Source organism: Eucyclogobius newberryi, unplaced genomic scaffold (genome assembly GCF_026437365.1).
Source record: "Eucyclogobius newberryi isolate DKJ021-1_F unplaced genomic scaffold, fEucNew1.0.hap1 SCAF_43, whole genome shotgun sequence".
Classification (NCBI taxonomy): Eukaryota; Metazoa; Chordata; class Actinopteri; order Gobiiformes; family Gobiidae; genus Eucyclogobius; species Eucyclogobius newberryi.
This window is the reverse complement of record NW_027316090.1, coordinates 349,743-370,000: the sequence shown is the minus strand read 5'-3', so window position 1 is coordinate 370,000 and position 20,258 is coordinate 349,743. Positions and strand designations below refer to the sequence as shown.

General features: G+C 58.1%; 1 protein-coding gene across 1 annotated transcript in view; it reads right to left on the bottom strand.

The window, feature by feature from the left end:
• The window catches only part of LOC140379596 (uncharacterized), a 111,452-nt gene that overhangs the window by 49,718 nt on the left and 41,476 nt on the right, over positions 1–20,258 (bottom strand). Inside the window, exons 15-18 of the mRNA XM_072464279.1 lie at positions 17,358–17,590; positions 16,901–17,261; positions 16,769–16,834; positions 658–810 (exon numbers count right to left, since the gene is read on the bottom strand). Of these exons, the coding sequence (XP_072320380.1) occupies positions 658–810; positions 16,769–16,834; positions 16,901–17,261; positions 17,358–17,590 (813 nt within the window). The remainder of the gene's footprint in view (positions 1–657; positions 811–16,768; positions 16,835–16,900; positions 17,262–17,357; positions 17,591–20,258) is intronic.

Sequence of the window (20,258 nt, the reverse complement as noted above, 5' to 3'; positions counted from 1 at the left end):
GTGAGGAGAGGGCCCCTACAGTGTGAGGAGAGGGCCCCCCACAGTGTGAGGAGAGCGCCCCCTACAGTGTGAGGAGAGCGCCCCCTACAGTGTGAGGAGAGCGCCCCCTACAGTGTGAGGAGAGGGCCCCCCACAGTGTGAGGAGAGCGCCCCCCACAGTGTGAGGAGAGCGCCCCCACAGTGTGAGGAGAGGGCCCCCTACAGTGTGAGGAGAGGGCCCCCCACAGTGTGAGGAGAGCGCCCCCCACAGTGTGAGGAGAGCGCCCCCTACAGTGTGAGGAGAGCGCCCCCTACAGTGTGAGGAGAGGGCCCCCTACAGTGTGAGGAGAGCGCCCCCTACAGTGTGAGGAGAGGGCCCCCTACAGAGTGAGGAGAGCGCCCCCTACAGTGTGAGGAGAGGGCCCCCTACAGTGTGAGGAGAGCGCCCCCTACAGAGTGAGGAGAGGGCCCCCTACAGTGTGAGGAGAGCGCCCCCTACAGTGTGAGGAGAGGGCCCCCTACAGAGTGAGGAGAGCGCCCCCTACAGTGTGAGGAGAGGGCCCCCTACAGTGTGAGGAGAGCGCCCCCTACAGTGTGAGGAGAGCGCCCCCCACAGTGTGAGGAGAGCGCCCCTACAGTGTGAGGAGAGCGCCCCCACAGTGTGTGTGTGGTAATGACCTGGTTTAATCTCAGGTTCTTCTGCTGCACATGAACACGACTCCACAGCGCCACCTGCAGGATCAGGCTTGTCTTCATGAGCTTCTGCCTCTGACTCCGCCTCTGACTCCGCCTCTGACTCCGCCTCTTCTTCATCGTCATCTTCTTCATCAACTGCAGAAACGACACAAACTAGATCATGTGCAATGGTTGAAGCCATTGTGAGTGTCTGCGTTCTTGTGTAAAGTACTACATGTGTGTAAGTACATGTGTGTAAGTAGTACTACATGTGTGTAAGTACATGTGTGTAAGTACATGTGTGTAAGTAGTACTACATGTGTGTAAGTAGTACTGCATGTGTGTAAGTAGTACTGCATGTGTGTAAGTAGTACTGCATGTGTGTAAGTAGTACTACATGTGTGTAAGTACATGTGTGTAAGTACATGTGTGTAAGTAGTACTACATGTGTGTAAGTAGTACTGCATGTGTGTAAGTAGTACTACATGTGTGTAAGTACATGTGTGTAAGTAGTACTGCATGTGTGTAAGTACATGTGTGTAAGTAGTACTACATGAGTGTAAGTAGTACTACATGTGTGTAAGTACATGTGTGTAAGTAGTACTGCATGTGTGTAAGTACATGTGTGTAAGTAGTACTACATGAGTGTAAGTAGTACTACATGTGTGTAAGTACATGTGTGTAAGTAGTACTGCATGTGTGTAAGTACATGTGTGTAAGTAGTACTACATGAGTGTAAGTAGTACTACATGTGTGTAAGTACATGTGTGTAAGTAGTACTACATGAGTGTAAGTAGTACTACATGTGTGTAAGTACATGTGTGTAAGTAGTACTACATGTGTGTAAGTAGTACTACATGTGTGTAAGTACATGTGTGTAAGTAGTACTGCATGTGTGTAAGTAGTACTGCATGTTTGTAAGTAGTACTACATGTGTGTAAGTACATGTGTGTAAGTAGTACTGCATGTGTGTAAGTACATGTGTGTAAGTAGTACTACATGTGTGTAAGTAGTACTACATGTGTGTAAGTAGTACTGCATGTGTGTAAGTAGTACTACATGTGTGTAAGTACATGTGTGTAAGTAGTACTACATGTGTGTAAGTACATGTGTGTAAGTAGTACTACATGTGTGTAAGTACATGTGTGTAAGTAGTACTACATGTGTGTAAGTAGTACTACATGTGTGTAAGTACATGTGTGTAAGTAGTACTGCATGTGTGTAAGTAGTACTGCATGTGTGTAAGTAGTACTACATGTGTGTAAGTACATGTGTGTAAGTAGTACTGCATGTGTGTAAGTACATGTGTGTAAGTAGTACTACATGAGTGTAAGTAGTACTACATGTGTGTAAGTACATGTGTGTAAGTAGTACTGCATGTGTGTAAGTAGTACTGCATGTGTGTAAGTACATGTGTGTAAGTAGTACTACATGAGTGTAAGTAGTACTACATGTGTGTAAGTACATGTGTGTAAGTAGTACTACATGTGTGTAAGTAGTACTACATGTGTGTAAGTACATGTGTGTAAGTAGTACTACATGTGTGTAAGTAGTACTACATGTGTGTAAGTACATGTGTGTAAGTAGTACTGCATGTGTGTAAGTACATGTGTGTAAGTAGTACTACATGAGTGTAAGTAGTACTACATGTGTGTAAGTACATGTGTGTAAGTAGTACTACATGTGTGTAAGTACATGTGTGTAAGTAGTACTACATGAGTGTAAGTAGTACTACATGTGTGTATGTACATGTGTGTAAGTAGTACTACATGTGTGTAAGTACATGTGTGTAAGTAGTACTACATGTGTGTACGTACATGTGTGTAAGTAGTACTACATGTGTGTAAGTAGTACTACATGTGTGTAAGTACATGTGTGTAAGTACATGTGTGTAAGTACATGTGTGTAAGTAGTACTACATGTGTGTAAGTAGTACTACATGTGTGTAAGTACATGTGTGTAAGTACATGTGTGTAAGTAGTACTACATGTGTGTAAGTACATGTGTGTATGTACATGTGTGTAAGTACATGTGTGTAAGTAGTACTACATGTGTGTAAGTACACATGTGTGTAAGTACATGTGTGTAAGTACATGTGTGTAAGTAGTACTACATGTGTGTAAGTACATGTGTGTAAGTAGTACTACATGTGTGTAAGTAGTACTGCATGTGTGTAAGTACATGTGTGTAAGTACATGTGTGTAAGTACATGTGTGTAAGTAGTACTACATGTGTGTAAGTACATGTGTGTAAGTAGTACTACATGTGTGTAAGTACATGTGTGTAAGTAGTACTACATGTGTGTAAGTACATGTGTGTAAGTAGTACTACATGTGTGTAAGTACATGTGTGTAAGTAGTACTACATGTGTGTAAGTACATGTGTGTAAGTAGTACTACATGTGTGTAAGTACATGTGTGTAAGTAGTACTACATGTGTGTAAGTACATGTGTGTAAGTAGTACTACATGTGTGTAAGTAGTACTACATGTGTGTCCTCAAATTTAGAATTTTTTTTTTTTCACCATCCATATAAAATTCTATGTCACTCTATAGGGGGCGCTGTCACGCCAAATGAATTAGTTTGACTTAAAATAGGTTTAGGTTAAAGACTTTAACAACTGATTAAAATTTGACGCAATTCGGACTTTATCTGCACAAACAGCAGCAAATTTAAATTTTTGGGAAATTTCCTAAATTATACCTGTTGCACCGCACGAGACCGTGACAGGGTCAAAGCACGAGACCGTGACAGGGTCAAAGCACGAGACCGTGACAGGGTCAAAGCACGAGACCGTGACAGGGTCAAAGCACGAGACCGTGACAGGGTCAAAGCACGAGACCGTGACAGGGTCAAAGCACGAGACCGTGACAGGGTCAAAGCACGAGACCGTGACAGGGTCAAAGACATTTGAATAACTTTTGATGTCCCACTTCTCAACACCATTTTTACCAAATTTCAGCTTTTTTCTGGCCAACGCCCTGAGGGGGAGGAGTTTGTGAAAGTGAAAAACTCCTGAGTCATGCTTAGCCATTTTTGATCCAATATGGCCGACATTTGGTTGGGCGAATATTTGTTACTTCTCTTGTCTCCATCTTCCTCTGCGCCAAATGTCATGATTCTACCATCAGATTTTTTCTTTGCCATTTCCTGTCTCTCAACGCATTTTTGGTACATTTGGGGACGATGAGAATGTAGAGGCACGATTTTTAGAGATGTGCCAATTTTTGTGACTTTTCGTCAATGTTCACTGGGTGAAAAATAGGGGGCGTGTCCTGAGGGGCGTGTCCTGAGAAGAAGAAGAAGAATATTCCGAAGCGAAAACAATGTTTCCCATTTTTCAAATATCATAAACTATACATTTTGGGAAAGCACTCGCGCTTTACTCCCTCATGGTGTGGGCCCCTCATGGTGTGGGCCCCTCATGGTGTGTGTCCCTCATGGTGTGTGCCCCTCATGGTGTGTGTCCCTCATGGTGTGGTCCCTCATGGTGTGGGCCCCTCATGGTGTGTGTCCCTCATGGTGTGGGCCCCTCATGGTGTGTGTCCCTCATGGTGTGTGTCCCTCATGGTGTGGGCCCCTCATGGTGTGGGCCCCTCATGGTGTGTGTCCCTCATGGTGTGTGTCCCTCATGGTGTGGGCCCCTCATGGTGTGTGTCCCTCATGGTGTGTGTCCCTCATGGTGTGTGTCCCTCATGGTGTGGGCCCCTCATGGTGTGGGCCCCTCATGGTGTGTGTCCCTCATGGTGTGTGTCCCTCATGGTGTGGGCCCCTCATGGTGTGTGTCCCTCATGGTGTGTGTCCCTCATGGTGTGTGTCCCTCATGGTGTGTGTCCCTCATGGTGTGGGCCCCTCATGGTGTGTGTCCCTCATGGTGTGTGTCCCTCATGGTGTGGGCCCCACATGGTGTGTGTCCCTCATGGTGTGGGCCCCTCATGGTGTGGGCCCCTCATGGTGTGGGCCCCTCATGGTGTGTGCCCCTCATGGTGTGTGTCCCTCATGGTGTGTGTCCCTCATGGTGTGGGCCCCTCATGGTGTGGGCCCCTCATGGTGTGGGCCCCTCATGGTGTGTGTCCCTCATGGTGTGTGTCCCTCATGGTGTGGGCCCCTCATGGTGTGGGTCCCTCATGGTGTGTGTCCCTCATGGTGTGTGTCCCTCATGGTGTGTGTCCCTCATGGTGTGGGCCCCTCATGGTGTGTGTCCCTCATGGTGTGTGTCCCTCATGGTGTGTGTCCCTCATGGTGTGTGTCCCTCATGGTGTGTGTCCCTCATGGTGTGGGCCCCTCATGGTGTGGGCCCCTCATGGTGTGTGTCCCTCATGGTGTGTGTCCCTCATGGTGTGGGCCCCTCATGGTGTGTGTCCCTCATGGTGTGTGTCCCTCATGGTGTGTGTCCCTCATGGTGTGTGTCCCTCATGGTGTGGGCCCCTCATGGTGTGTGTCCCTCATGGTGTGTGTCCCTCATGGTGTGGGCCCCTCATGGTGTGTGTCCCTCATGGTGTGGGCCCCTCATGGTGTGGGCCCCTCATGGTGTGGGCCCCTCATGGTGTGTGCCCCTCATGGTGTGTGTCCCTCATGGTGTGTGTCCCTCATGGTGTGTGTCCCTCATGGTGTGGGCCCCTCATGGTGTGGGCCCCTCATGGTGTGGGCCCCTCATGGTGTGTGTCCCTCATGGTGTGTGTCCCTCATGGTGTGGGCCCCTCATGGTGTGGTCCCTCATGGTGTGGGCCCCTCATGGTGTGGGCCCCTCATGGTGTGGGCCCCTCATGGTGTGGTCCCTCATGGTGTGGGCCCCTCATGGTGTGGGCCCCTCATGGTGTGGGCCCCTCATGGTGTGGGCCCCTGGTCACTGACGGTGATAATGTTACATTTTTGCATCACATGTTGCTGTGAAGCGCCCGTTTACAACGGTGATGTTCCATTTTCCTACAGCTCATGAGCTGCACGTGCACGAGGAGCCAGTTAGTGAGTGTTTGAAGCTTCACGCTCGATCACGACCCACACGACCCTCACGACCCACACGACCCACACGACCCTCACGACCCTCACGACCCTCACGACCCTCACGACCCTCACGACCCACACGACCCTCACGACCCTCACGACCCTCACGACCCACACGACCCTCACGACCCACACGACCCTCACGACCCACACGACCCTCACGACCCACACGACCCTCACGACCCACACGACCCTCACGACCCACACGACCCTCACGACCCACACGACCCACACGACCCTCACGACCCTCACGACCCACACGACCCTCACGACCCTCACGACCCACACGACCCACACGACCCTCACGACCCACACGACCCTCACGACCCACACGACCCTCACGACCTTCACGACCCTCACGACCCTCACGACCCACACGACCCACACGACCCTCACGACCCACACGACCCTCACGACCCACACGACCCTCACGACCCACACGACCCTCACGACCCACACGACCCTCACGACCCACACGACCCTCACGACCCACACGACCCTCACGACCTTCACGACCCTCACGACCCTCACGACCCACACGACCCTCACGACCCACACGACCCACACGACCCTCACGACCCTCACGACCCACACGACCCACACGACCCTCACGACCCACACGACCCTCACGACCCTCACGACCTTCACGACCCACACGACCCTCACGACCCTCACGACCCACACGACCCTCACGACCCTCACGACCCACACGACCCACACGACCCACACGACCCTCACGACCCACACGACCCTCACGACCTTCACGACCCTCACGACCCTCACGACCCACACGACCCACACGACCCTCACGACCCACACGACCCTCACGACCCACACGACCCTCACGACCCACACGACCCTCACGACCTTCACGACCCTCACGACCCACACGACCCACACGACCCTCACGACCCTCACGACCCACACGACCCACACGACCCTCACGACCCACACGACCCTCACGACCCTCACGACCCTCACGACCCACACGACCCTCACGACCCACACGACCCTCACGACCCACACGACCCTCACGACCCACACGACCCTCACGACCTTCACGACCCTCACGACCCTCACGACCCACACGACCCACACGGCCCTCACGACCCACACGACCCTCACGACCCACACGACCCTCACGACCCACACGACCCTCACGACCCTCACGACCCACACGACCCTCACGACCCACACGACCCTCACGACCCTCACGACCCTCACGACCCTCACGACCCACACGACCCACACGACCCTCACGACCCACACGACCCTCACGACCCTCACGACCCTCACGACCCACACGACCCTCACGACCCACACGACCCTCACGACCCACACGACCCTCACGACCCACACGACCCACACGACCCTCACGACCCTCACGACCCTCACGACCCACACGACCCTCACGACCCTCACGACCCACACGACCCTCACGACCCACACGACCCACACGACCCTCACGACCCACACGACCCTCACGACCCACACGACCCTCACGACCCTCACGACCCTCACGACCCACACGACCCACACGACCCTCACGACCCACACGACCCTCACGACCCACACGACCCTCACGACCTTCACGACCCTCACGACCCTCACGACCCACACGACCCACACGACCCTCACGACCCACACGACCCTCACGACCCACACGACCCTCACGACCCACACGACCCTCACGACCCACACGACCCTCACGACCTTCACGACCCTCACGACCCTCACGACCCACACGACCCTCACGACCCACACGACCCTCACGACCCTCACGACCCTCACGACCCTAACGACCCTCACGACCCTCACGACCCACACGACCCTCTCGACCCTCACGACCCTCACGACCCTCACGACCCTCTCGACCCTCACGACCCTCACGACCCTCTCGACCCTCACGACCCTCACGACCCTCACGACCCACACGACCCTCACGACCCTCACGACCCACACGACCCTCACGACCCTCACGACCCTCACGACCCTCTCGACCCTCTCGACCCTCACGACCCTCACGACCCTCACGACCCTCACGACCCTCACGACCCTCTCGACCCTCTCGACCCTCACGACCCTCACGACCCTCACGACCCTCTCGACCCTCACGACCCTCACGACCCTCACGACCCACACGACCCTCACGACCCTCACGACCTTCACGACCCACACGACCCTCACGAACCTCACGACCCTCTCGACCCTCACGACCCTCACGACCCTCACGACCCTCACGACCCTCACGACCTTCACGACCCTCACGACCCACACGACCCTCACGACCCTCTCGACCCTCACGACCCTCACGACCCTCACGACCCACACGACCCTCACGACCCTCACGACCCACACGACCCTCACGACCCTCTCGACCCTCACGACCCTCACGACCCTCACGACCCTCACGACCCACACGACCCTCTCGACCCACACGACCCTCACGACCCTCTCGACCCACACGACCCTCACGACCCTCTCGACCCTCACGACCCTCACGACCCTCACGACCCTCTCGACCCACACGACCCTCACGACCCTCTCGACCCTCACGACCCTCACGACCCTCTCGACCCTCACGACCCTCACGACCCACACGACCCTCTCGACCCACACGACCCTCACGACCCTCACGACCCTCTCGACCCTCACGACCCTCACGACCCTCACGACCCTCTCGACCCTCACGACCCTCACGACCCTCACGACCCACACGACCCTCACGACCCTCACGACCCTCACGACCCTCTCGACCCTCACGACCCTCACGACCCTCACGACCCACACGACCCTCACGACCCTCACGACCCTCTCGACCCTCACGACCCTCACGACCCTCACGACCCTCTCGACCCTCACGACCCTCACGACCCTCACGACCCACACGACCCTCACGACCCTCACGACCCTCACGACCCTCTCGACCCTCTCGACCCTCACGACCCTCACGACCCTCACGACCCTCTCGACCCTCACGACCCTCACGACCCTCACGACCCTCACGACCCTCTCGACCCACACGACCCTCACGACCCTCTCGACCCTCACGACCCTCACGACCCTCTCGACCCTCACGACCCTCACGACCCACACGACCCTCTCGACCCACACGACCCTCACGACCCTCACGACCCTCTCGACCCTCACGACCCTCACGACCCTCACGACCCTCTCGACCCTCACGACCCTCACGACCCTCACGACCCACACGACCCTCACGACCCTCACGACCCTCACGACCCTCTCGACCCTCTCGACCCTCACGACCCTCACGACCCTCACGACCCTCACGACCCTCTCGACCCTCACGACCCTCACGACCCTCACGACCCACACGACCCTCACGACCCTCACGACCCACACGACCCTCACGACCCTCACGACCCTCTCGACCCTCTCGACCCTCACGACCCTCACGACCCTCACGACCCTCACGACCCACACGACCCTCACGACCCTCACGACCCACACGACCCACACGACCCTCACGACCCTCTCGACCCTCACGACCCTCACGACCCTCTCGACCCTCTCGACCCTCACGACCCTCACGACCCTCACGACCCACACGACCCTCACGACCCTCTCGACCCTCACGACCCTCACGACCCTCACGACCCTCACGACCCACACGACCCTCTCGACCCACACGACCCTCACGACCCTCACGACCCTCTCGACCCACACGACCCTCACGACCCTCTCGACCCTCACGACCCTCACGACCCTCACGACCCTCTCGACCCTCACGACCCACACGACCCACACGACCCTCACGACCCACACGACCCTCACGACCCTCACGACCTTCACGACCCACACGACCCTCACGACCCTCACGACCCACACGACCCTCACGACCCTCACGACCCACACGACCCACACGACCCACACGACCCTCACGACCCACACGACCCTCACGACCTTCACGACCCTCACGACCCTCACGACCCACACGACCCACACGACCCTCACGACCCACACGACCCTCACGACCCACACGACCCTCACGACCCACACGACCCTCACGACCTTCACGACCCTCACGACCCACACGACCCTCACGACCCTCACGACCCACACGACCCACACGACCCTCACGACCCACACGACCCTCACGACCCTCACGACCCTCACGACCCACACGACCCTCACGACCCACACGACCCTCACGACCCACACGACCCTCACGACCCACACGACCCTCACGACCTTCACGACCCTCACGACCCTCACGACCCACACGACCCACACGACCCTCACGACCCACACGACCCTCACGACCCACACGACCCTCACGACCCACACGACCCTCACGACCCTCACGACCCACACGACCCTCACGACCCACACGACCCTCACGACCCTCACGACCCTCACGACCCTCACGACCCACACGACCCACACGACCCTCACGACCCACACGACCCTCACGACCCTCACGACCCTCACGACCCACACGACCCTCACGACCCACACGACCCTCACGACCCACACGACCCTCACGACCCACACGACCCACACGACCCTCACGACCCTCACGACCCACACGACCCTCACGACCCTCACGACCCACACGACCCTCACGACCCACACGACCCTCACGACCCACACGACCCACACGACCCTCACGACCCTCACGACCCACACGACCCTCACGACCCTCACGACCCACACGACCCACACGACCCTCACGACCCACACGACCCTCACGACCCACACGACCCTCACGACCTTCACGACCCTCACGACCCTCACGACCCACACGACCCACACGACCCTCACGACCCACACGACCCTCACGACCCACACGACCCTCACGACCCACACGACCCTCACGACCCACACGACCCTCACGACCTTCACGACCCTCACGACCCTCACGACCCACACGACCCTCACGACCCACACGACCCACACGACCCTCACGACCCACACGACCCTCACGACCCACACGACCCTCACGACCTTCACGACCCTCACGACCCTCACGACCCACACGACCCTCACGACCCACACGACCCCCACGACCCTCACGACCCTCACGACCCACACGACCCACACGACCCTCACGACCCACACGACCCTCACGACCCTCACGACCCTCACGACCCTCACGACCCACACGACCCTCACGACCCACACGACCCTCACGACCCACACGACCCTCACGACCCTCACGACCTTCACGACCCACACGACCCTCACGACCCACACGACCCTCACGACCCACACGACCCTCACGACCCACACGACCCTCACGACCCACACGACCCTCACGACCCACACGACCCTCACGACCCTCACGACCCTCACGACCCTCACGACCCACACGACCCACACGACCCTCACGACCCACACGACCCTCACGACCCTCACGACCTTCACGACCCACACGACCCTCACGACCCTCACGACCCACACGACCCTCACGACCCTCACGACCCACACGACCCTCACGACCCTCACGACCCTCCCGACCCACACGACCCTCACGACCCTCTCGACCCTCACGACCCTCACGACCCTCACGACCCTCTCGACCCACACGACCCTCTCGACCCACACGACCCTCACGACCCTCACGACCCTCACGACCCTCACGACCCTCACGACCCTCACGACCCTCACGACCCACACGACCCTCACGACCCTCACGACCCACACGACCCTCACGACCCTCTCGACCCTCACGACCCTAACGACCCTCACGACCCTCACGACCCACACGACCCTCTCGACCCTCACGACCCTCACGACCCTCACGACCCTCTCGACCCTCACGACCCTCACGACCCTCACGACCCTCTCGACCCTCACGACCCTCACGACCCTCACGACCCACACGACCCTCACGACCCTCACGACCCACACGACCCTCACGACCCTCACGACCCTCACGACCCTCTCGACCCTCTCGACCCTCACGACCCTCACGACCCTCACGACCCTCACGACCCTCACGACCCTCACGACCCTCTCGACCCTCTCGACCCTCACGACCCTCACGACCCTCACGACCCTCTCGACCCTCACGACCCTCACGACCCTCACGACCCACACGACCCTCACGACCCTCACGACCTTCACGACCCACACGACCCTCACGAACCTCACGACCCTCTCGACCCTCACGACCCTCACGACCCTCACGACCCTCACGACCCTCACGACCTTCACGACCCTCACGACCCACACGACCCTCACGACCCTCTCGACCCTCACGACCCTCACGACCCTCACGACCCACACGACCCTCACGACCCTCACGACCCACACGACCCTCACGACCCTCTCGACCCTCACGACCCTCACGACCCTCACGACCCTCACGACCCACACGACCCTCTCGACCCACACGACCCTCACGACCCTCTCGACCCACACGACCCTCACGACCCTCTCGACCCTCACGACCCTCACGACCCTCACGACCCTCTCGACCCACACGACCCTCACGACCCTCTCGACCCTCACGACCCTCACGACCCTCTCGACCCTCACGACCCTCACGACCCACACGACCCTCTCGACCCACACGACCCTCACGACCCTCACGACCCTCTCGACCCTCACGACCCTCACGACCCTCACGACCCTCTCGACCCTCACGACCCTCACGACCCTCACGACCCACACGACCCTCACGACCCTCACGACCCTCACGACCCTCTCGACCCTCACGACCCTCACGACCCTCACGACCCTCACGACCCTCACGACCCTCTCGACCCTCACGACCCTCACGACCCACACGACCCTCACGACCCTCACGACCCACACGACCCTCACGACCCTCACGACCCTCTCGACCCTCTCGACCCTCACGACCCTCACGACCCTCACGACCCTCACGACCCACACGACCCTCACGACCCTCACGACCCACACGACCCACACGACCCTCACGACCCTCTCGACCCTCACGACCCTCACGACCCTCTCGACCCTCTCGACCCTCACGACCCTCACGACCCTCACGACCCTCACGACCCACACGACCCTCACGACCCTCTCGACCCTCACGACCCTCACGACCCTCACGACCCTCACGACCCACACGACCCTCTCGACCCACACGACCCTCACGACCCTCACGACCCTCTCGACCCACACGACCCTCACGACCCTCTCGACCCTCACGACCCTCACGACCCTCACGACCCTCTCGACCCACACGACCCTCACGACCCTCTCGACCCTCACGACCCTCTCGACCCTCACGACCCTCACGACCCTCACGACCCACACGACCCTCTCGACCCACACGACCCTCACGACCCTCACGACCCTCACGACCCTCACGACCCTCACGACCCTCACGACCCTCTCGACCCTCACGACCCTCACGACCCTCACGACCCACACGACCCTCACGACCCTCACGACCCTCACGACCCACACGACCCTCACGACCCACACGACCCTCACGACCCTCACGACCCACACGACCCTCACGACCCTCACGACCCTCTCGACCCTCTCGACCCACACGACCCTCACGACCCACACGACCCTCACGACCTTCACGACCCTCACGACCCTCACGACCCACACGACCCTCACGACCCACACGACCCCCACGACCCTCACGACCCTCACGACCCACACGACCCACACGACCCTCACGACCCACACGACCCTCACGACCCTCACGACCCTCACGACCCTCACGACCCACACGACCCTCACGACCCACACGACCCTCACGACCCACACGACCCTCACGACCCTCACGACCTTCACGACCCTCACGACCCACACGACCCACACGACCCTCACGACCCACACGACCCTCACGACCCACACGACCCTCACGACCCACACGACCCTCACGACCCACACGACCCTCACGACCCACACGACCCTCACGACCCTCACGACCCTCACGACCCTCACGACCCACACGACCCACACGACCCTCACGACCCACACGACCCTCACGACCCTCACGACCTTCACGACCCACACGACCCTCACGACCCTCACGACCCACACGACCCTCACGACCCTCACGACCCACACGACCCTCACGACCCTCACGACCCTCCCGACCCACACGACCCTCACGACCCTCTCGACCCTCACGACCCTCACGACCCTCACGACCCTCTCGACCCACACGACCCTCTCGACCCACACGACCCTCACGACCCTCACGACCCTCACGACCCTCACGACCCTCACGACCCTCACGACCCTCACGACCCACACGACCCTCACGACCCTCACGACCCACACGACCCTCACGACCCTCTCGACCCTCACGACCCTAACGACCCTCACGACCCTCACGACCCACACGACCCTCTCGACCCTCACGACCCTCACGACCCTCACGACCCTCTCGACCCTCACGACCCTCACGACCCTCACGACCCTCTCGACCCTCACGACCCTCACGACCCTCACGACCCACACGACCCTCACGACCCTCACGACCCACACGACCCTCACGACCCTCACGACCCTCACGACCCTCTCGACCCTCTCGACCCTCACGACCCTCACGACCCTCACGACCCTCACGACCCTCACGACCCTCACGACCCTCTCGACCCTCTCGACCCTCACGACCCTCACGACCCTCACGACCCTCTCGACCCTCACGACCCTCACGACCCTCACGACCCACACGACCCTCACGACCCTCACGACCTTCACGACCCACACGACCCTCACGAACCTCACGACCCTCTCGACCCTCACGACCCTCACGACCCTCACGACCCTCACGACCCTCACGACCTTCACGACCCTCACGACCCACACGACCCTCACGACCCTCTCGACCCTCACGACCCTCACGACCCTCACGACCCACACGACCCTCACGACCCTCACGACCCACACGACCCTCACGACCCTCTCGACCCTCACGACCCTCACGACCCTCACGACCCTCACGACCCACACGACCCTCTCGACCCACACGACCCTCACGACCCTCTCGACCCACACGACCCTCACGACCCTCTCGACCCTCACGACCCTCACGACCCTCACGACCCTCTCGACCCACACGACCCTCACGACCCTCTCGACCCTCACGACCCTCACGACCCTCTCGACCCTCACGACCCTCACGACCCACACGACCCTCTCGACCCACACGACCCTCACGACCCTCACGACCCTCTCGACCCTCACGACCCTCACGACCCTCACGACCCTCTCGACCCTCACGACCCTCACGACCCTCACGACCCACACGACCCTCACGACCCTCACGACCCTCACGACCCTCTCGACCCTCACGACCCTCACGACCCTCACGACCCTCACGACCCTCACGACCCTCTCGACCCTCACGACCCTCACGACCCTCACGACCCACACGACCCTCACGACCCTCACGACCCACACGACCCTCACGACCCTCACGACCCTCTCGACCCTCTCGACCCTCACGACCCTCACGACCCTCACGACCCTCACGACCCACACGACCCTCACGACCCTCACGACCCACACGACCCACACGACCCTCACGACCCTCTCGACCCTCACGACCCTCACGACCCTCTCGACCCTCTCGACCCTCACGACCCTCACGACCCTCACGACCCTCACGACCCACACGACCCTCACGACCCTCTCGACCCTCACGACCCTCACGACCCTCACGACCCTCACGACCCACACGACCCTCTCGACCCACACGACCCTCACGACCCTCACGACCCTCTCGACCCACACGACCCTCACGACCCTCTCGACCCTCACGACCCTCACGACCCTCACGACCCTCTCGACCCACACGACCCTCACGACCCTCTCGACCCTCACGACCCTCTCGACCCTCACGACCCTCACGACCCTCACGACCCACACGACCCTCTCGACCCACACGACCCTCACGACCCTCACGACCCTCACGACCCTCACGACCCTCACGACCCTCACGACCCTCTCGACCCTCACGACCCTCACGACCCTCACGACCCACACGACCCTCACGACCCTCACGACCCTCACGACCCACACGACCCTCACGACCCTCTCGACCCTCACGACCCTCACGACCCTCACGACCCTCACGACCCTCACGACCCTCACGACCCTCGACCCTCACGACCCACACGACCCTCACGACCCACACGACCCTCACGACCCTCACGACCCTCACGACCCTCACGACCCACACGACCCTCACGACCCTCACGACCCTCACGACCCACACGACCCTCACGACCCTCTCGACCCTCACGACCCTCACGACCCTCACGACCCTCACGACCCACACGACCCTCACGACCCTCTCGACCCTCACGACCCTCACGACCCTCACGACCCTCTCGACCCTCACGACCCTCACGACCCTCACGACCCTCACGACCCTCACGACCCTCACGACCCTCACGACCCTCGACCTTATGGAACTGATCAGCCTCTTCAGCTTGTGGCGCTCGGGCCTGATGAGAACATTCAGTGTCTGTTTAAGACGCAGACTCAATAACAACAGAACCTGTCTCACCTGTCGTTTCTGTCTCACCTGTCGTTTCTGTCTCACCTGTCGTTTCTGTCTCACCTGTCGTTTCTGTCTCACCTGTCGTTTCTGTCTCACATGTCGCTCCTGTCTCACCTGTCGTTTCTGTCTCACCTGTCGTTTCTGTCTCACCTGTCGTTTCTGTCTCACATGTCGCTCCTGTCTCACCTGTCGTTTCTGTCTCACCTGTCGTTTCTGTCTCACCTGTCGTTTCTGTCTCACATGTCGCTCCTGTCTCACCTGTCTCACCTGTCGTTTCTGTCTCACATGTCGCTCCTGTCTCACCTGTCTCAACTGTCACACCCGTCTCACCTGTTGCACCCTTCTCACCTGTCGCACCTGTCGCTCCTGTCTCACCTGTCTTACCCGTCTCACTTTTTCTCACCTGTCGCTCCTGTCTCACCTGTCTCAACTGTTTCAGCTGTCGTTTCTGTCTCACATGTCGCTCCTGTCGCACCTGTCTCACCTGTCGTTTCTGTCTCACCTGTCGTTTCTGTCTCACCTGTCTCACCTGCCCCCCCGTCTTACCCGTCTCACCCGTAACACCTCTCTCACCTGTCGCACCTGTCACACCCGTCGCACCCGTCGCACCTGTCGCACCTGTCGCACCTGTCTCACCCGTCTCCTCGTCTCTCTCAGACTGTGGCTCCTCCTCCTGGAGACTCAGAGCCGCTGCAGCTGAACCTGAAACACATAAACGAGATGAAATGTAAAAGAAACACAAACACAATCCAAAAGAGGGAGACGTACCTGACACCTCAGCCTCCTCTGCATCTCCCTCTTCATCCTCTCCTTTCTGCTCCTCTTCTCCCTCTGTATCGTCCTCCTCTGCATCAGGGCTGGTGCTCTCCACAGACTCTGACGTCAGCTCTTCATCCTCTGTGTCTGTCTCGTCCAGATCCACCTCCTCCGAGCTGCTGTCCTCCTCCTCTTCCTCTACACTCTCCTCCTCTTCCTCCACAATCTTCTCCTCCTCTGCATCAGTGGAGACAAACTCCTCTTCTGTCTCGTCTTCTTCATCTCCTAAAACACCACTGTCTGTGGATTCTGCTGAGGCCAAGTCCTCAAGAAGAGGAGGACTTGCATCTTCCTCCTCCTCCTCCTCCTCCTCCTCCTCTTCCTCCTCCTCCTCCTCCTCCTCCTCCTCCTCTTCCTCCTCCTCTTCCTCCTCCTCCTCTTCCTCCTCCTCTTCCTCCTCTGGTGTGACATCTTCCTCTTCTTCATGTTCCACATGGCCCACAGTTGTGTCCTCTTCACTTTCTTCTTCACTGTCGTCTTCATCATCTGCAAAGAGCTCAGAGGAGGCCACAGACTCTTCATCGTCATCCTCTGCATCGTCCTGCTCCTCTGCATCCTCCTGCTCCTCTGCATCCTCCTGCTCCTCTGCATCCTCCTGCTCCTCTGCATCCTCCTGCTCCTCTGCATCCTCCTGCTCCTCTGCTGTGAAGGGTCATGAGAGTGTTAAAAGGCCACTCACCTTGGGGTCTGTCTTTAGGGGGCGTTATCGCTGTGCTCGCCATGTGGGAGGAGCCTGACGCGACACACTGCAACTTGGTTATGACCTGGTTGTGACCTGGTTATGACCTGGTTGTGACCTGGTTATGACCTGGTTATGACCTGGTTATGACCAGGTCTATGACCTGGTTATGACCTGGTTGTGACCTGGTTATGACCTGGTTACGACCTGGTTACGACCTGGTTACGACCTGGTTATGACCAGGTCTATGACCTGGTTATGACCTGGTTATGACCTGGTTATGACCAGGTCTATGACCTGGTTATGACCTGGTTGTGACCTGGTTATGACCTGGTTATGACCGGGTTATGACCTGGTTATGACCTGGTTATAACCTGGTTACGACCTGGTTACGACCTGGTTACGACCTGGTTATGACCAGGTCTATGACCTGGTTATGACCAGGTCTATGACCTGGTTATGACCTGGTTATGACCTGGTTATGACCTGGTTATAACCTGGTTATGACCTGGTTATGACCAGGTCTATGACCAGGTCTATGACCTGGTTATGACCTGGTTATGACCTGGTTATGACCTGGTTGTGACCTGGTTGTGACCTGGTTATGACCTGGTTATGACCTGGTTATGACCTGGTTGTGACCGGGTTATGACCTGGTTATAACCTGGTTATGACCTGGTTGTGACCTGGTTGTGACCTGGTTATAACCGGGTTATGACCTGGTTACGACCTGGTTATGACCTGGTTATGACCTGGTTGTGACCTGGTTGTGACCTGGTTACGACCTGGTTATGACCTGGTTGTGACCTGGTTGTGACCTGGTTGTGACCTGGTTGTGACCTGGTTGTGACCTGGTTATGACCAGGTCTATGACCTGGTTATGACCTGGTTATGACCTGGTTATGACCTGGTTGTGACCTGGTTATGACCTGGTTATGACCTGGTTATGACCTGGTTATGACCTGGTTATGACCTGGTTATGACCTGGTTATAACCTGGTTATGACCTGGTTATGACCTGGTTATGACCTGGTTATGACCAGGTCTATGACCTGGTTATGACCAGGTCTATGACCTGGTTATGACCTGGTTATGACCTGGTTATGACCTGGTTGTGACCTGGTTGTGACCTGGTTATGACCTGGTTATGACCTGGTTATGACCTGGTTGTGACCGGGTTATGACCTGGTTGTGACCTGGTTGTGACCTGGTTACGACCTGGTTATGACCTGGTTATGACCTGGTTGTGACCTGGTTGTGACCTGGTTGTGACCTGGTTGTGACCTGGTTATGACCAGGTCTATGACCTGGTTATGACCTGGTTGTGACCTGGTTGTGACCTGGTTGTGACCTGGTTGTGACCTGGTTATGACCTGGTTGTGACCTGGTTGTGACCTGGTTATGACCTGGTTGTGACCTGGTTGTGACCTGGTTATGACCTGGTTATGACCTGGTTATGACCAGGTCTATGACCTGGTTATGACCTGGTTGTGACCTGGTTATGACCTGGTTGTGACCTGGTTATGACCTGGTTATGACCTGGTTGTGACCTGGTTATGACCTGGTTATGACCAGGTCTATGACCTGGTTGTGACCTGGTTATGACCTGGTTATGACCGGGTTATGACCTGGTTATGACCTGGTTATAACCTGGTTACGACCTGGTTACGACCTGGTTACGCCCTGGTTACGACCTGGTTATGACCAGGTCTATGACCTGGTTATGACCTGGTTATGACCTGGTTATGACCTGGTTATGACCTGGTTATGACCAGGTCTATGACCTGGTTATGACCTGGTTATGACCTGGTTATGACCTGGTTGTGACCTGGTTGTGACCTGGTTATGACCTGGTTATGACCTGGTTATGACCTGGTTGTGACCGGGTTATGACCTGGTTATAACCTGGTTATGACCTGGTTGTGACCTGGTTGTGACCTGGTTGTGACCTGGTTATGACCAGGTCTATGACCTGGTTATGACCTGGTTATGACCTGGTTGTGACCTGGTTATGACCTGGTTGTGACCTGGTTATGACCTGGTTATGACCTGGTTATGACCTGGTTGTGACCTGATTATGACCTGGTTGTGACCTGGTTATAACCGGGTTACGACCTGGTTACGACCTGGTTACGACCTGGTTACGACCTGGTTATGACCTGGTTGTGACCTGGTTGTGACCTGATTATGACCTGGTTATTACCTGGTTATGACCTGGTTGTGACCTGGTTATGACCTGGTTATGACCTGGTTATGACCTGGTTGTGACCTGATTATGACCTGGTTGTGACCTGGTTATAACCGGGTTACGACCTGGTTGTGACCTGGTTGTGACCTGGTTATGACCTGGTTGTGACCTGGTTGTGACCTGGTTGTGACCTGGTTGTGACCTGGTTATGACCAGGTCTATGACCTGGTTATGACCTGGTTATGACCTGGTTGTGACCTGGTTGTGACCTGGTTATGACCTGGTTATGACCAGGTCTATGACCTGGTTGTGACCTGGTTATGACCTGGTTATGACCGGGTTATGACCTGGTTATGACCTGGTTATAACCTGGTTACGACCTGGTTACGACCTGGTTACGCCCTGGTTACGACCTGGTTATGACCAGGTCTATGACCTGGTTAT